General features: G+C 37.3%; 1 protein-coding gene and 1 long non-coding RNA gene across 2 annotated transcripts in view; one reads left to right on the top strand and one right to left on the bottom strand.

The window, feature by feature from the left end:
• LOC112414999 (uncharacterized) overlaps window positions 1–15560 on the top strand; it is a 30301-nt gene extending 14741 nt beyond the window's left edge. Inside the window, exon 3 of the long non-coding RNA XR_003006253.1 lies at window positions 15511–15560. This is a non-coding gene — a long non-coding RNA (uncharacterized LOC112414999). The remainder of the gene's footprint in view (window positions 1–15510) is intronic.
• PPP2R2A (protein phosphatase 2 regulatory subunit Balpha) overlaps window positions 1–22443 on the bottom strand; it is an 82340-nt gene that overhangs the window by 1397 nt on the left and 58500 nt on the right. The window contains exons 4-9 of the mRNA XM_024767749.1: window positions 14902–15067; window positions 8862–8974; window positions 7960–8137; window positions 5788–5952; window positions 4694–4863; window positions 2098–2189 (exon numbers count right to left, since the gene is read on the bottom strand). Of these exons, the coding sequence (XP_024623517.1) occupies window positions 2098–2189; window positions 4694–4863; window positions 5788–5952; window positions 7960–8119 (587 nt within the window). The 5' untranslated portion in view covers window positions 8120–8137; window positions 8862–8974; window positions 14902–15067. The remainder of the gene's footprint in view (window positions 1–2097; window positions 2190–4693; window positions 4864–5787; window positions 5953–7959; window positions 8138–8861; window positions 8975–14901; window positions 15068–22443) is intronic.

The raw sequence follows: 22443 nt of genomic DNA, 5'->3' as shown, positions 1-22443 counted from the left end.
TTATGATTTACATTATAAGCTATTTATGTCCCCAGGACACTGTCTGGTTCAGACAATAGTATCTTATGTATGCTTATAAGAAATCTGCTTCAGAGTATATAAAGAAAGTAGCATATGCAACTTATTAACAGAAAATCGTTTAACCTATAACACTAAATATATTTTAAGCAAGTATTTTTTGACAAATATTTTTAATAGTATCATTTTGCAGGGGCACCACAGTCTTGCCTATTAACCCTAAGACAATTTCTCTGTCAGTCCTACTCGCCATCCATCACGGCTCAACATCTGCTGAGCAGCCCAATGAACAAAACTTCACATGTCTGAAACCATTAATAAATTACTTACATCCTTCCCACATGGTTTAAATTATTACTGTAAATAAGATTATAGGACACCGGGAACTGTTTAAGGTAATGCTTGAAAACATCTCTGAATACTTACAAATATTATACATTATACAGGGTCACGTATTAAATACAAATGATTATGACCTATTCATTAATGTCAATTCTCCCAAAGGACACTTCACAACATTTTAACCAAACTCAGGTCGGTGCGTATTCCTGAAGGTAATAAAACTGTATTTCTTTTAAAATAATTTCTGTAGTTTAGACTGGCATCCCCATGTTAGCTGAACTTGTGAGGTTTTAATGGATTAGGGCACCTAGTCTATGCTATTTTAAAAGGTGTTGTTAGCCAGCATTTCTGTGGTATTCTTGCCAAAAATGTATAACTGGAATCTAAACACGAGAGAATATTAGACAACACTCAAATTAAGGAAAATTCTACAAAATAAATTGCCTGTGGTTTTCAAAAAAGCCAAAGTCATGAAAGACAAGGGAAGAATGAAGAACTTTTCCAAATTAAAGGAGACTAATGAGATGTGAAAATTAAATGAAACATATACTTTTGGATTGGATACCAGATTTTTTTTCTCTGCTAGAAAGGACATCATTGAGAGAACTCGTGTTATTTATGGGGATCTGTAGATTAGACAGCAGTACTGCATCAATGCAAATTTTTCTGCTTTAGATGCCTATACTGTCATTATATACGAGAGTCTTTCAAAAAAATTTTTTTTATGTTAAGGGAAATAAGTTTTCCTGACAATGGAACACGACGTTTAAACACTACGAGGACGAGCTGGCTGTAGCACTGCGTCATATCCTGCTCCACCAGTGTCGCCTTCCCTTTCCTGTCTCCTTGACGCCTCGGGTGAGCAGTGGCGTTCAGAGACGAAGCCTGCTTGCTCCTACTCCAGGTGTGCTGTGGCCAGCCTACAGGGCCTCATATTATAATCAGATAAAAACAATTTTAAAAATCAGACAAATTATCCAAGTTCTATTATAGTCAAAAGCACCATGAAACCTGACTTAAAACTATTGTTGAATACTCATTAATGAGTACCTTGAAAGCAAGTTTAATAATTCCAGAATTATGTTTTCTTTTACTATTATCTGTTCTATTGGAACATAATAAATAAATACTGACATTTAAAAATGGAATGATTAAGACTTATTTATCCTTCGAAATAATGGTACACATTTTGATGAAGTTGTGGATTATAAAAAGCTTAATTACTCATGGTAATATGGTTAAAATAATACATGGTAATTACCTCTTCTCTTCTATGAGGTATTAATGTAGTACCTGGAAAAACCAGTGTGTAACGCTGCAAATGAAGTTATCTACTGCTTAAATATTTCTAAAAACAATTTAATAGCAAAGTAACAACCAAACTGAAATTTCACCATTTTAATCACTGGCATGTCAAAAATGTGATTGATCTGGTTCATAAAAGATAAAGTTTAAAATTTATATCGTAATATATCTAGAATTTTTTGGGATACTTTCACATTTACTAGTGAAACATAATGTTTAATTTTTATCTGCCAATACTGCTGTAAGATTACTAAATTTATTTCAAGGAAACCCTAGGGAAAATGAAGTTGGTAAATGTAATTTATGTCAGTTTAAAGACAGGTTGGCCGTTAATAAATGTAGCAACCATACTAGGAGTGAAATAGTAAATTTCTCTCCTCTAATGAAATTCAATTTGAATAAGGGGTTCAGTTCAAATTAAAATCAATTTACCTGTCAGATCCATTCCAACAACATTCAAATTTGTCAAATATGCAGTCATTTTCATATAGTGAACAAAGTTTACTTCTGAGGTATTCATGCACCTGGGGAAAAAACAAATACATATGTATACTTAGCTTACACCTTAAGATCTGCTGCTCTTGAAATTAGAAAATGGTTTTAAAAATCTATATATTTTTAAGGCATGTACAAACATGTATACATACCTTTTAGTCTCATTAAAACTCTATTCTCAAAACAAACAAACAAAAAAACTCAGTTCTCTGAGAAACAGTAAAGGTATTTTATCCTTTCACAGACATCTGATCCGCCTTCCATGAACACACATTTTCCTCTTGTACAATAGAGAAAAATACCCTTCTGGGCATGGCACATGTACTCTTTACAAGCTCGACTGAAATATTTAGGCCAGAAAACATTTAAAACTGGCACAGATAAGAGACTAATTAAAGAATATTATAGCAATATTTGAATTTGCTAACACTTGATTTTCAGCCCATTAATTGATAAAAAACATTCAATACTGTGGCTTTACTTCCTTTTTAACTACCATTTTTGGGGCATAAATAACTGAAGCCTACAATACCTTATTAAGTGCATACGTTATGCATTGCATGACCCTGCCCTAGTTTGGTGATAAATTATATGGTTATTCCAGGTATGTGTTACGGAAATATGTGATATACTTATTAATTATACAATATCAAAAGATAATGAAAATGTAGCTCTGTTTTTTGAAGTATAATTCTATGTTTACTCACTAGTATTTCACAAAGGGATCAACTAGAAAATAAATTGGTTACATAAAAAGTATTCTGAGAAATGATACAATTCTATATTAATATTACTAAATTACAAAGGACAGTTCCAAAGTATTTGTTGTGATCATAAGGAAAAAAAACAAGTTTCTGTCTCACTACTATTCTTTTTTACTTAAAGGGAACCTTAAAAAGAAGTAATGATAGAAAAGAGTAGGTACCTTGGGACTTCCCTGATGGCACAGTGGTTAAGAATCCACCTGCCAATGCAGGGGACACGGGTTCAAGCCCTGGTCCAGGAAGATCCCACATGCCGCGGAGCAACTAAGCCCATGCGCCACAACTACTGAGCCTGCACTCTAGAGCCCACAAGCCACAACTACTGAGCCCACGTGCCACAACTACTGAAGCCCGCGCGCCTAGAGCCCATGCTCCGCAACAAGAGAAGCCACCGCGATGAGAAGCCCACGCACCGCAACAAAGAGTAGCCCCTGCTCCCTGCAACTAGAGAAAGCCCACGTGCAGCAACGAAGACCCAATGCAGCCATAAATAAATAAATAAATAAAATTTTAAAAAAGAGTAGGTACCTTCTCAATGCTTAGAATTCTCTATGAAACAACCTAAAGTCACTTTAACTGTCCATTTCAATTACACATATTCAATAATAGCTGAATCTGCATATGCTACATTTGAGCATGATGTGACTCTACTCGCAATCACTAATCTAGTACAGCATAGGTAGAAAAACTGCAAATCAGGTAAAACAGGTAAATCATGATCATTCAGCCAAGTTTTAGAGTGCACATACAGGGTTTCTCACCAAACAATGTAAGAGAATGAAGTTAAGGTTCAGACCAATTATTCTCAGTGGGAATGGGGTGGTGGTGCTGATAGTGATGGTGGTGCGGATCACTAGGAGATAGATCAGAATCTCGGCAGTTACACAAATGTAATTTAAAAACAAAGCAGTACTGTATCCCTTTGTTGTTTCAATGTAGCATTTATTTTGAAATTTCAAATACCATTAAGGAGACTCTTAAGTGGTTCATGTTTGTCAAAGAGGATTAAAAAGTTTGAGAAACATCCTTCTAATTTTACTGAGAACATACAACGTAAAGAAGGTACCATTTATAAATTCTGTGTTCCTAAAGCAGTGTTAAATGTTTTCTACACTGCAGCTTAGGGCATAACACAGGTTTCTACTGGCCCCCCGACCCTGTTCCCAGCTGTGCACATCTTCATTCTCTTCTCCAGAAGAAAGGGATCCACGGTAGTGGCTTGGCTGACAAGAAGAGAATCCAAACTGACATCCTACAACAGAAAGGCAGCTCCTAAAGCTGTCTGCTGGGTTCTCACAAGTCCTTCTCCTTTAGGTTAAGACAACAGTTATTAGCCAAAAGGAGAATGCCAGTTCACTTGACTGGGCACACCAAAGCTAAGCTCTAGTTCAACTAGCACGATCCAGACTCCATCCAGGACACCTCGACTAGGACTGACCATTCTCCCCAATCCTCTTCCCCCAGACCTTGATAGAGACCGTAATTCCATCCTCACTTTAAATGTAGATAACAGGGGAAAAAAGTTATTACCGAACCAAAGTGGTAGCTTTACACTTTAAAACTGAATACACAAACACAACCTATAAAAGTATATATAAATTTAACACAAGCAAAGGCAGTGTACTCATGGATCTCTGAAGGGAAAAGCCTCATGGTGAGCACGCACTGCACTGTACTGGGATTAACACATAGCACAAGATCCTTCTCTACAAACACTTAAAAGTAAGTAAACAGGTTATATACTCACTGAAAGAAAAAATTGCAAATACCTGGTATGTTTCCACAGGCCTGTTTTCCATATTTAAGTCCCAAATTTTGACTGACAAATAGTCTCTAGTCATCATATATCGACCACTATGGCTGAATTTTACATCAGAAATTGAAGAGATGATTTCAGAAAAAAAAGACCTGTTACTCGGATCTTCAGGTTCTTCAAACACTAAAAACAAGCAAAATAGGAGGGCTGAGGGCAATTTGTAAATATTCTGGCTTGGACAAAGCATTCACTCAAAACACCATTCATCAACTTCCTAAGAGTGAGCTAAAAATGGCAGGGTAATAAAGAACCGAAAAACATCTCTCTGGCTATAAGAACATACCCTCCCTGAGAGTTTCTTAAGAGAATGAGAGTGACTTAGTACTGAAGTTGGAGATGCAAAAGGACGTATGTAGCACAGCACCTTCCAAAGTCATTTGGCTAATTCAGCAGAACCAGACTCACTCCAGATGTCTGACTTCAGTGCACCAATCTGAGGTCCTGCATATACCTCACTGACTTTGCCTGTACTGTCACCATGACAAACACACCATCCTCACCATTCCAACTCATACCCGCATTTTATTTTTTTAGTGGCCTGGTAAAATTATTTTGATAAGCAGCACGTACCAATCTTAATGAGTTTTTACAATCTTCAACAACTTGAAGATAAGAATACTGCAATCCTTTAATTTTTTTAACCTGGTACTTTTCAAACTTGTTTAAGCCAAAGAAACCTCATCTCAGAAGAAATCTTCCTAGGAAGCTCAAAACATAAAGGAAGAAAGGAAGGGAGGGAACAAAAGAGAGAAGGGAAGCAGGGAAGAAAGGAACTGCTCTACTTGAATACACGACTGGAGAACCCAACTCAAGTTCCCAAGGAATAGCGTTCCATTAAAAATACATCCACTGGGACTCAACAGACATGCCCCCAAGACAGCCTTCTATGCTCTTCCAGTAGAATAACCTATAATCCCTCATGTCGAGTCAGACAGCTTACCAAAGGAACAGGAGGTTTAAGACTTGTAAACCTATGTAAACGTAGTTACCATGTCTGAAGACAAACAGAAAATGTTATCATTTGAAAACAAGATGCAATAAACTTACGTTTAGAATGCCTATCACAGAGGGCGGATGCCCTCATGTCACATAACCGAATAGTTCCTTTACTGCTGCTGTATACAAATGTGTTACAACTGTTTGGATGGAATTCTGCTGCTGTAATCACCTCTGTCAGCTCCTCCATATTGGCAGGCTTGATATCCACAATATCTGGACAGCATTTTATTAAGGAATTTCCACTTAGAAAAAAGGTCAAGCATAATTTTATGTTTTTCAAATCTAAAATTCATTCACAGACTTAAGCACAACTATTAATTCTAAACTGCATATTACTACTTCCATGAGTATAAATCCCAGAGGGATCAAAACTCTTAATGCTTGAAAAAAAGTCTGAGACGAAAACACGGGCGAATTTTAAATCACCTTAGAATGTAGAGGTCTTTTTTTTCTGAGTATGATACAAACCCCAGAAGCCATAAGAAAAAGACTGACACACCACCTTCCTAAATATTAAGAACTTAGTGTACACTCCAAACAAAACAAAAGGAAAAATCTGTACAGTGGCAAAAAAGGGAAACTGTTCGCACACAAACAATGGAGCTGATTTACTTGATGTCGAGAAGGTGCTTTAAAAACAAAGAAATTCCAATAAGAATATAGGCAAATCCAACGAAAAAATATGGAAAAGAAATATAAGTGGTTGATAAATATGAAAACATGCTCAAATCTACTCAGGATGAAAGAAGTGAATCAAAACGAGAAGTTTTCACTAACTAGACTGCTAAAGGTATAGGAAAACAGGCTCTTTTATACACTATAAACATACCTCATTTCATTGTGCTTCGCTTTTATTGAGCTTCACAGATACTGCATTTTTTTATAAATTGAAGTTTTGTAGCAACCCTGCATCTAGCAAGTCTATCAGTGCCATTTTTCCAACTGCATTTGCTCACTTTGTGTCTCTGTCACATTTTGGTTATTATCACAATATTTCAAACTTTTACATTATTATTACATTTGTTATGGTGATCTGTGATCTTTGATGTCACTGTTGTAATTGTTTTGGGGTGCCATGAACTGTGCCCACAAGATGGTGAATTTAGTCAATTGCTGAAAGGACAACCAAGGGCTTAGAACATTACATAAACTTAGTTGATAAAGCAGCAGCAAGGTTTGAGGGTACTGACTCCAGTTCTGAAGGGAAGTTCTACTGTGGGTGAAATGCTGTTAAAACAGCACTGCAGACTACAGAGAGATCATTCATGAAAGGAAGAGTCAAAACTGATGTGGCAAACTTTTGCTGTTGTCTTATTTCAAAGAAGTGGCCACAGCTCCTCCACCCTTCAGCAGCCACCACTACAGGTATGCCTGTATTGGTAGAGTATGAATAATAGTAGAGTGTTAATTTTTCAAATGATACCTATTTGGAAAGATATACATTAATACTAGTTATAATAACTAACATTTATCAAGAACTTAAAAACAAACATATATACATTTCTATATGTATATAGTATATGTGTGTGTATATATCTCATATATCACACACTTGTATATGCACAGAAAAATTTCAGGAGGATAACATAAACAATGAAAATGAGGTTTGGGAAAGTATTTATACTGCCATGCATCATGACTTGTATGAATTTCTTTTTCCAATCTTATTTTTATAATTAAAAACATTTTTTAAGAATAATACTCCAGGGCTTCCCTGGTGGCGCAGTGGTTGAGAGTCCGCCTGCCGATGCAGGGGACACGGGTTCATGCCCTGGTCCAGGAAGATCCCACATGCCGCAGAGCGGCTGGGCCCGTGAGCCATGGCCGCTGAGCCTGCGCGTCCGGAGCCTGTGCTCCGCAACGGGAGAGGCCACAACAGTGAGAGGCCCACGTACTGCAAAAAAAAAAAAAAAGAAGAATACTCCACATATTTGTTTCTGTTACAAGAAACAGCTATTTAAAAAATTTTCTATTTTCATAGGTACAACCAGATGAATTCCTTAAAATTCTAAGAATCTAATTTTTAAATTGATACATTCTGCTTTTTATCAAATAACTTCAGCCAGTGTTTAATCACTTAAACACAAAGAAAAAATGGTCTAAAGTAAGAAGCTACTGTAAAAAGAATCAAAACACACTAAGGAGAGATGAAAATAAATCCAGTATGGGCACAACATGCATTCTTTACCAAACACCAAAAAAAAGAAACCAAATGGATACTAAAACTCCTGTCTGTAATTTCCAGGTGCCAAAGATTAATCCGCAAATCATCTGCAGATAAATACGTTTCGTAATCACTATTAATAGAAATTGAGTTGATGTGATATGTATGAGCATTGGCAAATATTCGTCGTGGACTCGCCTCAACCATTAGATCCATGGGCCTAAAGACCGGCACCTGTCAACAAGACACATGAAAAACCGTTGATTACAAAATGTTTATTGTTTACAAAAACACTGAAGGTCTAGATTACTTCATTACTCCAGTTTTTGAGGGAACACAAAACAGTATAATATTACACAGATTTAGTTTTATAAAGCAACTGATGTTTGCTTATTTAAAGTGTTAAAATGGGAAGAAAAATGAAAAATCTGGAAAATTTACCTTCTTTTACAGATAGCAGTACTATGAGAATTTGCAGTTTTTCCCAGTTTCAATCTTTTGCTTGAAAGACTTGCAAAGCTAATAAATGTTTATAATTTAAAGTGGCTAAAAAGGAAATTAGCCCAAAGCATCTAATTCTTGGTATTTTTTAAATTGCAACTAGAAGATTTAGTTCATTTCTACTTTTTTTGATCTCCAAAGAAAGTTAACCTTGAAACTTAACCTTCTAACAGCTGACAATCAAACCACGAGAGCAAAAGAGAGTATGGTGGCACAGTATAAAACACAGGCTTGTGCTGAGTCCTGGTTCAGCCCCTGACCACAGTGAAATCTCTCTGTAGATCAGGGTCTGTTTAAAATTTGAGTTATTAATGTTCTATCTGGTTACCGAATCTTGGGAAAGAGCAGACTGTAATTATTCCTATTGATGTTCTGCCGAGTATCTATAATATATAACAGGAATACAAAACGTTATTCATCAGAATTAGAACCTTTTTTTTTTTTTTAATGTACTTACACGTAGTGTAGTGACTGTAGTAGGATCTCTATACCTTCCATCTTCCTCTTTCAAGTTATACCCTTCTGGTCTTTTGTCCCTTTCACTGATTTTCCATAATTTTATTGTTTTATCTGGGGAGAAAATAAAGAAAGTCCTCAAAAAAAAAAATTAAAACTGATAGAAGAAGAACACTTTAAGATATATTTAAACACACCATTTCGTAACCCAAGAGTAAAATCCGTGATCTGACTTAATAGAAAACAAATTTCCTGCTACCAGATGAATAAAAACATCCATACACAGAAAAACAGTACAGAAATTGCACATTTATGTTAATGGCACTTGTAAAATTCCATTTGATATTAAAATCAAGTCACAGCCAGGTCCTTATCCTTCAAAAATAATTAAACCTAAAGGGAAAAAATTGTATATTTATGTACATATAAACACATATATGTCTATACATATATACAAACATATACATATATAATGCTTAATATTTAATTTTGCCAGGAGATGGAAATAACCTAAGTGTCCATCATCGGATGAATGGATAAAGAAGATGTGGCACATATATACAATGGAATATTACTCAGCCATAAACAGAAACAAAATTGAGCTATTTGTAATGAAGTGGATGGACCTAGAGTCTGTCATACAGAGTGAAGTAAGTCATAAAGAGAAAGACAGGGGCTTCCCTGGTGGCGCAGTGGTTGAGAGTCTGCCTGCCAATGCAGGCTCAGTGGCCATGGCTCATGGGCCCAGCCGCTCCACGGCATGTGGGATCTTCCCAGACCGGGACATGAACCTGTGTCCCCTGCATCGGCAGGGGGACTCTCAACCACTGTGCCACCAGGGAAGCCCAATAAGCTTTAATTTTGAAGTAAGTTTAGAGTTACAGAGAAGTTGCAGAGTGTTTCCATATACCCTTCACCCAGTTTTTTCTAATGTCAGCATCTTATGCAACCTCAGTACATTTGTTAAAACTAAGAAATTAACATTCTACATTACGATTAACTAAACTCCAGACTTGACTCTGATTTCACCAGGTTTTCCACTAACGCCTCTTTTCTGTTCCAGGATCCAAATAACACTATTAGCTGTCAAGCTTCCTTAGTCTCTCTGACTTTACCAATTTCTCAGACTTTCCTTAGTTTTCTTCACCCTGACTGTTCTGAGAAGCAGTGGCGAGGTATTGTGTAGAATGTCCCTGAACTGGGTATGTCTGCTCTTTCCTCATGATCAGACTGGGATCATGGGTTTTTAGGAAGAGCCCAGAGGCGAAGCGAGTGTATACATAGCACCAACGTGACTTTTCCGCTGGTGATGTTAGATTTGATCACTTGGTTAAGGCAGTAACTGCCAGGTTTCACTACTTCCCCATTGCCATACTCTATTCTTTGGAAGTGAGTCACTAAGTCCAGTCTACACTTAAAAGGACAATTAAGTTACAGTTCCTGCACTGAGGAATCTCTGTCCACATATTATTTGTAATTCTCCTTTGTAACAAGCATTCCTTCTCCCCACTTATTTATTCAATCAACCATTTATATCACTATGGACTCAAGCACGTTTATTTAATATTATACTTTGTGTTACAGTCCTGAAACTACACTTATAAAAGTATCACATTCTTAATGGTCCTTCATAAGCAAATGGGTATAACACAATTTGAAAAAGCAGTGCATAAAGGCACCATAGAACTCTGTCATAGAGAGGTAGCAGGGACTCCTCCAGCCTGGCCACCCCTCTCTGCCTGGTGCAGAAGAGCATGCTACGCTGCCCCTGTGGGTGCCCTTTGCAGAGATGACATGTACACAGAGAAAAACTGCTAAGTTTACTAACTTGTAACCTAGTATTTCATCTCAACCCTCTGTAATCTTGTTTTTCAGTTATACTGCAGTTAAGTTATATGTGTTTTCTATGTGCTATTTAGTTTATATATATTTATATAATTTAGGTAAAGGATGATATATTTTAGAATATTTAACCTGACCCCAAATCTGTAATATAAACGAGCCAAGATCTGAATTCTACATTTTGGGAGAAATTATCACCTAAATATGATAAGGATGACACACACACACCCCCGGGTACATACACATCCCCATGATTATCTTATGGCCTGTTCAAATTTTTCATCCTTACTAAAGATCCAAATAAATCACGATATACTTATCAAACATATGAAATAAGACGTAATTAGTGTTTGTGGTTCCTAGTAGTGTTATAGGAAGGAAATTCTAAAAAAAAAAAAAGAAAGAAGAAAACTTGGGTAAACAGATTTTTAAAGCAAATTAAACTTCAAAACAAAAATTTTAAAGTGATAAAATTTGTAACTTAAGAGACTTTTTACAACCTTTAATGGCATAAACAAAGGATCCAGAAGTACTACACAATTTTAGTGCAGTGCCTGGGAACAAGGCAGGTCAGGAATTTTTAAAAAATCAAAATTCTTATGCTCTACAGTAGCGACCTTTTTATCTGGAGTTTTTGGTCCACAGTTAGAGGTACATGAGAGTAATCAAACTCCATAAAACTGCATGCAAGATTATGTGAATATACTCATTTTCTGTGAAGGGGATTATTAGATTCCTCAAAGAGAACTGTTGCTTCCAAAAAGTTAAGAACCACTGCTCTGCACTGTTTCCCTGCACTGTGAACACTGATAACTAAAGAAGTCCACAACCCCAGCACCCCCCTCACCAGAGGGTCAGACCAGGGAGAACCATGCCACCAACTCTCCTCTGTGGGTGTGCAGCTTTTACATAAAATCCAAAAAGCTTCTTAATAATAAGCTGTTAAAACACAACCTGTTTACGAGTGAACTTTGTGTTATTCATATATTCAAGGACCTGGGTCAACAGATTGCAATGTAGAGAAACTGAGGAGAATTCAGAGAAAGGCAAAAGAAGACTAAAGAGAAAGAGACCACTTGAAGAAACATTGTGAATAAGTTATAAGAAGGTGACTATTAAGTTATTTAAGTAAAAACAATCTGGGAGGGCTTCCCTGGTGGCGCAGTGGTTGAGAGTCTGCCTGCCGGGGCAGGGGACACGGGTTCCTGCCCTGGTCCGGGAAGATCCCACATGCCGCGGAGCAGCTGGGCACGTGTGCCATGGCCGCTGAGCCTGCGCGTCCGGAGCTTGTGCTCCGCAACGGGAGAGGCCACAACAGTGAGAGGCCCGCGTACCAAAAAAAAAAAAAAAAGAAAACAATCTGGGAAACACTGAACAGTTTGTGATGATCATGGAAAGCCAATACAAAGATGAAAGTAAGATTAATTTGGGTTATTCAAAGCTGGAACGTTTGGTCCTATTTTCCACTGCTCTCCCCAGTAGTTTCTAATCTTTTTGTGAGTATAAGACCTGTGGGGGGAAAAGGTACTATTATGCTATATCTCAGAGAATACTATACGAAGTAACAGAAAGATACTGCTCAGATTTAACAGAAGTTGACATTTTTCCATATTTGCTTTCTCTCTTTTCAAAGAATAAAGCTTTTCAGATACAGATTTTTAAGTCCTACTCCTCTCATCCTTTTTCCTATCTCACCATGCCCAGACACAGCAGTTTGTAAAATGTCCATACTTGTTCTAGCCTTCCACAATGGACTCTACTTTTAGCACAAAAAATACAGCCCCCACCCCAAAATTTGTATTTTACTTAGTATTCATTAACAACAAAAAGACAAGAACCTACAATGCATTGTGTAGTGTCCTTTAAAATAATTTGTATTATTAATCAATGATTTTTCAAATTTACACAGGAATCCTATTTGGGAAACTCTGTTGATTCTGTCTACAGAAAAATATTACATAGATTCACATAACCCGACCCAACAACTGCAATTTCCAGTGGTTTCTCCTTCCACTGAGCTTTTGTAGAGTTTGGTGTCTAGAAAGGCTCGCCTGGTTAAATGATGCCTTATCTCAAATCACAGAGGAGCACATGGAAACCTGCATGGAAGACATGTGTGGATATAAATAAGGACTGAAAGAGATTTAAGATTTAATCCATAAGTGAACTGAAGTGGGATTTGCTTCCAAATAATACTGAGGAGGAGGGGGAGGAGAAGTATCTGAGAAACAACTGGTGATGAACTGAGAAGTACTGAAGCTGGGTGTTGGGTATATGGGGCTTCATTATTCTGCTTCAGCTTGTACTTTAAAAATTCCCCTCTAGGGCTTCCCTGGTGGTGCAGTGGTTGAGAGTCCCGCCTGCTGATGCATGGGACACGGGTTCGTGCCCTGGTCTGGGAAGATCCCACATGTCACGGAGCAACTAAGCACGTGCGCCACAACTACTGAGTCTGTGAGCCACAACTACCGAGACCGCGTGTCTACAGCCCATGCTCTGCAACAAGAGAAGCCACCGCAATGAGAAGCCCGCACACTGCAACGAAGAGTAGCCCCTGCTCGCCGCAACTAGAGAAAGCCCACATACAGCAACGAAGACCCTACGCGGCCAAAAATTAATTAATCAATTAATTTTTTAAAAAAAGTGAACCGCCAAAATTACTAAGAGCCAACACACTTCCTGGAACATTTACTTCCAAAGCAGAAACTACGTAAATGGTATAATTACATATTATTTGTGTCAAAGAGCAGTATCTGAAGTGCTATTTGAAATAACTTAGTTACCTATGTAAATTAAAACTGAACCAAGATTAGAAGCCAACATGTGACATGAGTAAACATATAACCTCCATCTAGGATGCTCTACGTTACAAGCTTTAAATCATTATTTCTATTTATTTTTCTTTTGGTAAGAAGAGAGGGGAATGCAATTTATGTGAAAAGAGAGGGGGGTAGATGGTACAGATTTCAATGGACTTGTTAGGGAGAGCTTTGACAATCAGAAAAATTGGCATCTAAGAGGAAGCAAACATTTATGTTGTCAGCTAGTGGCATCATTCTGGGGAATGCATTTCCAATAATTGGATACAATGGGTGATAAGGACTAAGGTGGATGAGGGCAGCACTTAATGCTGTCTACCGGGTCACCCCCGAAGTCACTTGAGTTTACATTCTGCAAGTGCTAAAGAATGGTGAGGTCTAGGTGCTAAAATCTGATCTTATTAACACTGAAGGGATGAGAAAATGAGAGGTTTTCCCCAATCATTGTGCCAGCCTCAAAAAACTTTTAATCTAAATTTTTACAGACTATGGCTACCCAGAACACCTGGACGTAACCCTCAATCACTCTAATGCTTCTCTTTAGACTCAAATCCACAGGGATAAACCAGGTCACAACAACTCATGTGAAAAAAATTTAGAAGAACAAAAGAAATGACCCACTTCTTAACCTGTCATAAAGGACTTTAAATTCTGGTAGAGTCATTATATAATTCTAACTCTCACTTAATAACGTTTCCTGAACAAACAAAACAGTATAAGAAGCATCTTCTTACAGCCATAAGGCTCGCTGGGAAGAAGGCAATGAGTCAACTCCGGTTTGTGTCCTTCTTGGATGGGGATCAAGTAAGAAGAGCGTTCTCCTAGAGAGTATCCTGGAATGGGGGCCGTCCTTTGACAGAGTGTTTTGTATTTACAGTTTGAAATACTCTTTGGAGAGTTAGGCACACTTAAAAAGGAAGAGGAAAGGCAATTAATATTTACTGAGCACTCACTATGTACACTAGGAGTCACCACATCTGCTCCTCACAGCCGTACTGTAACACAGATATTACCATCTCCAGTTTGCAGATGAGAGAAACTTGATTCAGTGTTAGTAACCTGCCCAAGGCGACTAAGCCAAGAAGTGGCAGAAACAGGATCTGACCCAAACTGAATGGTAAAGCTCATTCTTCTCACTACAAACTGTGTGGACTAAAAGAAGTGGACGCCTGAGGATCTCTTTCATAGAATTTAAAAACTAAAAGACAATAAAAAAGGGAAGACAAAAAAGAAGAGTTTACATTCTATATAGGGAAAAAATATTTCCAAATGTCTATCTGCGGAGATCTCTTAACAACTACTCCGCTTTGAAAAAGGGAAAGCATCCTACAGGCTTATGTGTACATACTGGGCATATGAAAAGAAAAAATTTACACTTACCATTGGTAGACAATAAAAACTGAGCAGCATTTTTCTGGGGTAACCACCTAATTTTGTTGATCTTTTCTTCTATTTCTAAACTTTTCAAGTAGTCAAACTCTGGTTCATGGCTCTGAAAGGTGCTGTAAACATTATATTCTCCTCTGCTATGAGACTGGATTTTGTTCTAAAATGGAAACAAAAATATTTGGACCAGTTGAGAAATATTTCAAATTAATCAAACATATAATCAATTCCAACAGACCCTGAATCTTATATACATTATATTGTTTTTTATACTTAAAGGTTTTCAAGGAATAAATACAAATGCTTAAAAGAAAAAAAAGGAAAAGCTAAATAAAGCCTAATAATTAGGCCCAATTCATGAGGAAAAGTGTTATTAAAATACAGATCATTTTGCTGATTACTTTACCTTTGTATATGACATAGTACAGAGGACTACTGAGCATACATGACAAAAAGTAAAGATTAAATAAGAAAAGCTCATCAGGAACAGCTGGCTGAGGCACACCTTCTTTCTCTGCCCACTGTTTTAAGGATCAATTCTCTATCTGTTACTTAACATGATGTATTGTCCTCTTCCTTTCCCTTTCTCATGCCTGCCTTTAGGTCAATTCACTGCTGAAAAACTCTTTAAGAGAAGAGCTCTCGGGCTTCCCTGGTGGCGCAGTGGTTGAGAATCCTAAAAAAAAAAAAATAAAAAAAAAAAAAAAAAAAGAGAAGAGCTCTCATAAATGCAACAGCACATCTGACCCCAACCCCCCGCCACCCAAGACCAGAGTTACAGGGCTCTATTCCCCACTGAGCCCACATTCAGCAATACCCAGCAGGCCTCACCCCATCAACAACTGCGTACCCTCCTTGAATTATCTTTCTTATATTATGAGCCTAGCACACACCAACGATTTATTTCACTTAGTATCAGTGTGAGTGAATATAATTTAAGCTATTGGATAAAGAGACTACCTGTGAACTTCTTCAGTTAACACTACCTTAGCAAAAATGAGAATTATAACCATGTTCAGAATTTTACCTTTTAATCCATCATCACATAATCAAAAACCTTTCCACCAAAAACATTAAATGTCTAGTTCAAAAAACCAATGGAAAAATAGTTTAAAAGATATTATTTATAATGAACTGTTTTAAGTAAAAGTGAATTAGCAAATGAAACGTTTAAGATTACTTGATAATAAGAATGACCTGTTAGTCACTATTATTATTTCTCCTTATAAAAAGCAAACTATTGAATCATCATCTTGTAAGTGTATGTTCTGGGTTGTTTTTTTCCAGTAGCTTAATTATCTGGATCGATCATTCATGGTTACAGTTGTATGTGGGTCCTCTGACAGTAGTATCAATTATTACTGAGTGGGTTTGCCAATACTGAGAATGCAGAGCATACCATAGAACATAATCCACACTGGGGATATGGAAAGGGTAAAAATCAAACTCAGAACCTTGGTCTCATTACCATACTCTTACACCAAATCTGATAACCTAACCCATTTAATGTGTACATGCTAATATCTCACCAGAAGAAATTCTGTAAGTCTTCCATTGAAAGTTACTCAGTCTCTAAACGTTTGTCATGTTACTCTCCAAAAAAAGCTACAATATAATGCAGTGTTTTTAACTTAAGCTAGAGACTACAGTACTATGTACACTAGGTCCCAGAGGTACAGAGAAATTTAATAACACAGAATCTCTAACTTCTGGTAACTTGTGTGTGTGAAACTTTAGTCAAAAGTAGAAATTAAAGTCCATATAATTCAGGTAAGCAAAACAAAGAGCCAAGGTAAGCAAGGCCAAGGTATATGCAGAAACTAGGTTTATCAGGGTCTGTATTTGATGATAAGGAAAAGAAAAGCACAACCATATAAAAATATTTTCTACAACAGAAAAATAACATCATCCTTAAGACTCAAGAATAACCAAACGGGTCTAAACATGATCTATTACATGATTCAGAAACAAAATCATTGGAGGTGTTTGGCCGTCTCAATGGATTGCAAGAAGCACTGTTTCTTTCCGACAGGAAAAAAAAAAAAAAAAAAAAAATATATATATATATATATGTATGTATATATATACACACACACACCCCACACAAGGAGAAAGTTACAGCTGACAAGTTAAAGATACATGACGCATGTGCACTCTCTCCTGAAACTATGCTAAAATTACAGTGAATTTTTAAAGACAATGGATAAGAACAAAAAAATAACAGGAGAGATGACAGCAGCAGTAACAAATGAAAGATGTCATAAAACAGATGCCATAAAACAATGACTGACTTAACGAACTGCAGAGCCGGACCCTAGAAGACAGTGGGATTTTCCCTAAAACATGGGGAGGGATGTTTACATTATAATGGTTACGACAGCACTGTTCTCTGCATGAACTAAGTACACCGAGCAAACGAAAAAAAGGAACATAATCCCATGTCCTCCAACACTGTGCCACTCGAACAAGAATGCATCAAAGTCAAAGAAGGCTATTTTATTTTTGTTTTAAAAACTCTCCTACAATCAGAGAGAATCATGATACATTCTAGAATGCTTCAATATTTGGGTTTTTCTTGCACAGCTTTCCAGAGTCTATTTTCTTAACCACACAATCTATTTATGTGAAATCTTCTTAATGAATTTAGAAATGCTTCATCCCAACACCTGTAATAGTATCTGGCATATAACAGGCATTCAATAAAAATTTTCTAAATGAACAAAAATAAAAGCAAAAAGAATGAATAAAAGGTGGCACTAGTATGGTAAAGGGAAGCTGGAATTAACCTGGCAAATGGAGTATGGTGCAGAAATTACGAAGAATGGGTTAGATGCACACACAGCAAGACAGAAGGTTCTCAGAAACACAGCTCTTAGTGATAAAGTAGGACACAGAATGAGGTGCAAGACAGAGTATTCTTCACATACATTAAAAAAACACAGTCCACAAAAACAAAATCACATACTTCAACATGGACACAAACAGAAGCCACAAATACATAAAGGATACTATATCATGATCAAGTTTTAAAGCCACAATGAAGACAGTGTGGTGCTCACATGAGAACTGACAAATATACCAATGGAATAGAACAGATGGCCCAGAAACAGGCCTGAATTTGGACAAAAGTGGCACTGCTGAGCCAGGATGGTCTTCTCACTAAATAGTTTTTGGCTAATTGGCTATTCATATATAATAAAACAAACCCTGACCCCTACTACACCTCAAGCCACTCATGTGAACTGATTCCAGGTGAATCAGAAACATAAATGTGAATATGTCTAGTACAACACTGTCCAAGAGAGCTTTCCGCAAGTAGCCTGTATCTGTGCTGTCCAATGTGGTAGCCACTAGCCACATGTGGTTACTGAGCACCTGAAATGTAGCTACTGTGACTAAGGAAGTGAACTTTAAATTTTACTTAATTTTAATTAATTAAAATTTAAATAGCCACAGGGATCTACTAACTACCATACTAGAGAGCACAGATCTAAAAGATAACAGAAATGCAGATCTTCCTGGACCTTGGGGTAGAGAAGTATTTCTTATACAGGACAGAAAAAGCAGTTAAGTCTAGAGAAAACATTGATAAACTGAATTATATTAATATTAATAACCTCTATTTGTCAAAAGATACCATTCAGAAAAAATGAAAAGGTGAGTCACAGAGTGGAAGATACTTCCAACAAACACAACTGACAAAGGGTTCATATATTCAAAAAGTGCAAAAAGCCTACAAATCAATAAGAAAAATGACAAACAACCCAGCAGAAAACAAGTGCAAGAGATTTCAGTAGGCACTTCACAAAAGATGATATCCAATGGCCAATAAACACATAAAAAGATGCTGAACCTTGGCGTTAATCAAGAAAAGTACAAATTAAAACCACCATAAGATACCCTCATAACCTCCCAATGTTTAAATTTTAAAGTTACTGACAATACAAAGCATTGGCAAAGATGTGGAACAGCCAGAATTTTCATATATTGTTCATGAGAATAAAATTGGCAGAACCACTTTTTACTGTGTTGTCTACTAAAACTAAATGCCTACCCCCCATGACATGATAATTTCATGCATGACAATGTGCACCAAAAAATCTGCTCAAGAGTGTTCGCAGCAGCATTATTAAGCCATGAACTGAAACAACCACAATGTCTGCATCTATTTATAACAGAGTGGACAAATTGTGGTAGTTTTACGAAAGAACGTTATATAGCAACAAAAGTGAGCAAATTATTACACAAACATAAACTCAGCAAAAAGGCCAGACATAAAATACTTACTGTAGATTCCATTTATAAAAAGTTCTATAACTACAAGCCAAACTAAGTGTTAGAAGACAGGCTTACAAGGGGAGGAAAGAGAAAGGAATGACTGGGAAGGGGAATGAGAAGGGTTAAAGGAAGGATGGGAAGTTCTGTGTGTGATAATCCACTAGTGTTTTGTGCACTTTTCTGTGTATATTTCAATACAGCTTTTAAAAAAATGCAGCATAGAAACTGTGCAGCCACTTTGAAAACTGTATGGGCGTTCCTCAAAAAAGTAAAAAAATAGGGTTTCTCTGGTGACGCAGTGGTTAAGAATCCGCCTGCCAATGCAGGGGACACAGGTTCGAGCCCTGGCCCAGGAAGATCCCACCTGCCACGGAGCAACTAAGCCTGTGCACCACAACTACTGAAGCCCGTGCGCCTAGAGCCCGTGAGCCACAACTACTGCAGCCCGTGCGCCTAGAGCCCACGCTCTGCAACAAGAGAAGCCACCGCAATGAGACGCCTGCACAATGCAACAAAGAGTAGCCCCCGCTCACCGCAAGTAGAGAAAGCCCGCACACAGCAACGAAGACCCAGCGCAGCCAAAAATAAATAAATTTATTAAAAAAAAAAAAAAAAGTACTTCCCTAGCGTTCCAGTGGTTAAGACTCCACGTTTCCACTGCAGGGGGCACAGGTTCGATCCCCTGTCAGGGAACTAAAATCCTGCATGCCACGAGGCACAGATGGGGAAAAAAAAAAAAAAGAACTACCATACGATCCAGCAATCTGGTATATATCCAAACAGAATCTCAAATGAGATTATTCACAATAGCTAAGAAGTGGAAACAACCTAAATGTCCATCGACTGATAAATGAATAAAGAAAATGTGGTGTGTGTGTGTATAATATACATTTAATGGAATATTATTCAGCCTTAAAAAAAAAAAAGGAACTCCTGTCATAGGCTACAACATGGATGAACCTTAAGGACATTATGCCAAGTGAAATAAGCCAGTCAAAAATGACAAATACTGCATAATTCCACTTATACGGGGTATCTAAAGTAGTCAACCTCAACAGAAACAGAAATGGTGACTGCCAGGGACTGGAGGGAGGAAGAAGGAAGTTGCTGTTCGGTGGGTACAGAGTTTCAGTTATACAGAACTGGGGGGTTCTGTTGCATAACAATGTATATGTGGTTGGCAAAATTGTATTGTACACATGGATATTTTGCCACAATTAAATAACAAACAGCACACAAAAACAAAATACAAATTATAAGAACACATTCAAATGGTTATCTATGAAGGGAGAGGTGCATGGGAGAATGGGAGCACATTATGCAAATAAGTTAACATACGTGTGACTACACACATGCGTGCACGTGTTTGTTTACTTAAAGGAAGGGCCTCGCCATGATCTATAATGGTAGTGTCATGAACTCAAGTATGCCCCTGAGGTTCAGACAAGCCAAAACAGAATATAAAACAGCAGTAAAATCCAATGATGTTTGAGCCAAACAAACATTTGGAAAGAGAATTAGAACTTCATTTCTTACACAAAAATAAATTCCAGAGGGAATAATTAAAAGTAAATAAAAGCAGCCAAAAGAAAGTACAATGGCAAATTTCTATATAATTCTGAAGTGAAAAAGAGCTTCTAAGTATAAAAATGAAAGCAAAGAGCAGAGAAAGGTGGACGTCTGTCCAACTAGGAAGAATATTTAAAGGTTAAAAAAAAGTATACTGGGGGGAAAAGTGCATCTTAAGACAACAGGTTACTATCTTTCATGTGTAAAAGGTCCTTAAAAATAAGTAGGAAAAATATTAACACCCTCCTCTGAAAGATGAAAAGGTCATTTACCTAAAAAATGATCAGTAAATAAATATATGTGTAACTACTCATCATCATTAGTATTAAAATTAAGGAATAATATTTTGCCTTTAAACTGATGAAGAATAAAAAAACATGATAATGACCATTGTTTATGGACAAAGTCATACACTACTGAGAGAAGTATAAATTTACACAGCTTTTCTGGAGGATAATTTGTCCATACTTATTTTTTTTTTTTTTTTTTTTTTTTGCCGTACGCGGGCCTCTCACTGCTGTGGCCTCTCCTGTTGCGGAGCACAGGCTCCGGACGCGCAGGCTCAGCGGCCATGGCTCATGGGCCCAGCCGCTCCGCAGCCTGTGGGATCTTCCCGGATCGGGGCATGACCCCGTGTCCCCTGCATTGGCAGGCGGACTCTCAATCGCTGCGCCACCAGGGAAGCCCTGTCCATACTTATTGAAAGCCTTAAAAAGGTACTCAACAATTCCACTTCAAAGTATAACCTAATGAAAAACAATGATGCAAAGATGTATGAACAACCTAAGTCAAGTAAATTATGAAATGCTATAGAGCCAATTAAATTCACACGGAGATCAATGTTTCTCAACCATGTTAATTTATGCGCAATGCTCCCTTGCTAATTAATACCTTCTGCAGATCCCACAAGCTACATGTTTGTTAAACTGTGTCATTTAAGTTATAAAGACAGACTATGATTCTTCCAAATGACACATGCACTTCTTTCCACTCAGGGTTTGCAATAGTCTCCTCACTTCCCTGACTGAGACTGAGATTAATGCAAGAAAACATTAGAAGTTACAGAATGATACATACAACATGATACTTTTTCTACAAAACAAAGTAGAGCCCCAGAATAAACACAGATACATAAACTGATCTCTATTCATGTGATGAGATGATTTTGGATTTTTATCTTATTCTTTGTGGAAATGATACACAGTTTTCATATTTTCCACGATAAACATATTAAGAATAATCAAGAGTTAAAAATGACTTCTTTGAAGGAACATCACTTGATGTTCTATAACAGCTAATTCTAAATATATAAAAAACTGCCTTGTGTTTTTACTGACTTCCTCTGCCTTAAATGAAACTCTGTGAAAATACAGAAAATATTTACTTTGCTCCTAGACCAAAACATAAAAAAATGTTAGGAAACATTAAATGTATTTTCCTTTGATCACATAAAAATGAGAAAAAAAAGGACTTTTTTTTTTTTTTTTTTTTTTTTTTTTTTGCGGTATGCGGGCCTCACTGTTGTGGCCTCTCCCGTTGCGGAGCACAGGCTCAGCGGCCATGGCTCACGGGCCCAGCCGCCCCGCGGCATGTGGGATCTTCCCGGACAGGGGCACGAACCCGTGTCCCCTGCATCAGCAGGCGGACTCTCAACCACTGCGCTACCATGGAACCCCCCAAAAAAGGACA

This window comes from Neophocaena asiaeorientalis, unplaced genomic scaffold, assembly GCF_003031525.2.
Source record: "Neophocaena asiaeorientalis asiaeorientalis breed wild unplaced genomic scaffold, Neophocaena_asiaeorientalis_V1.1 scaffold523, whole genome shotgun sequence".
Classification (NCBI taxonomy): domain Eukaryota; kingdom Metazoa; phylum Chordata; class Mammalia; order Artiodactyla; family Phocoenidae; genus Neophocaena; species Neophocaena asiaeorientalis.
Note: the sequence above shows the minus strand (reverse complement) of the source record. Positions and strands in the feature narration are given on the sequence as shown.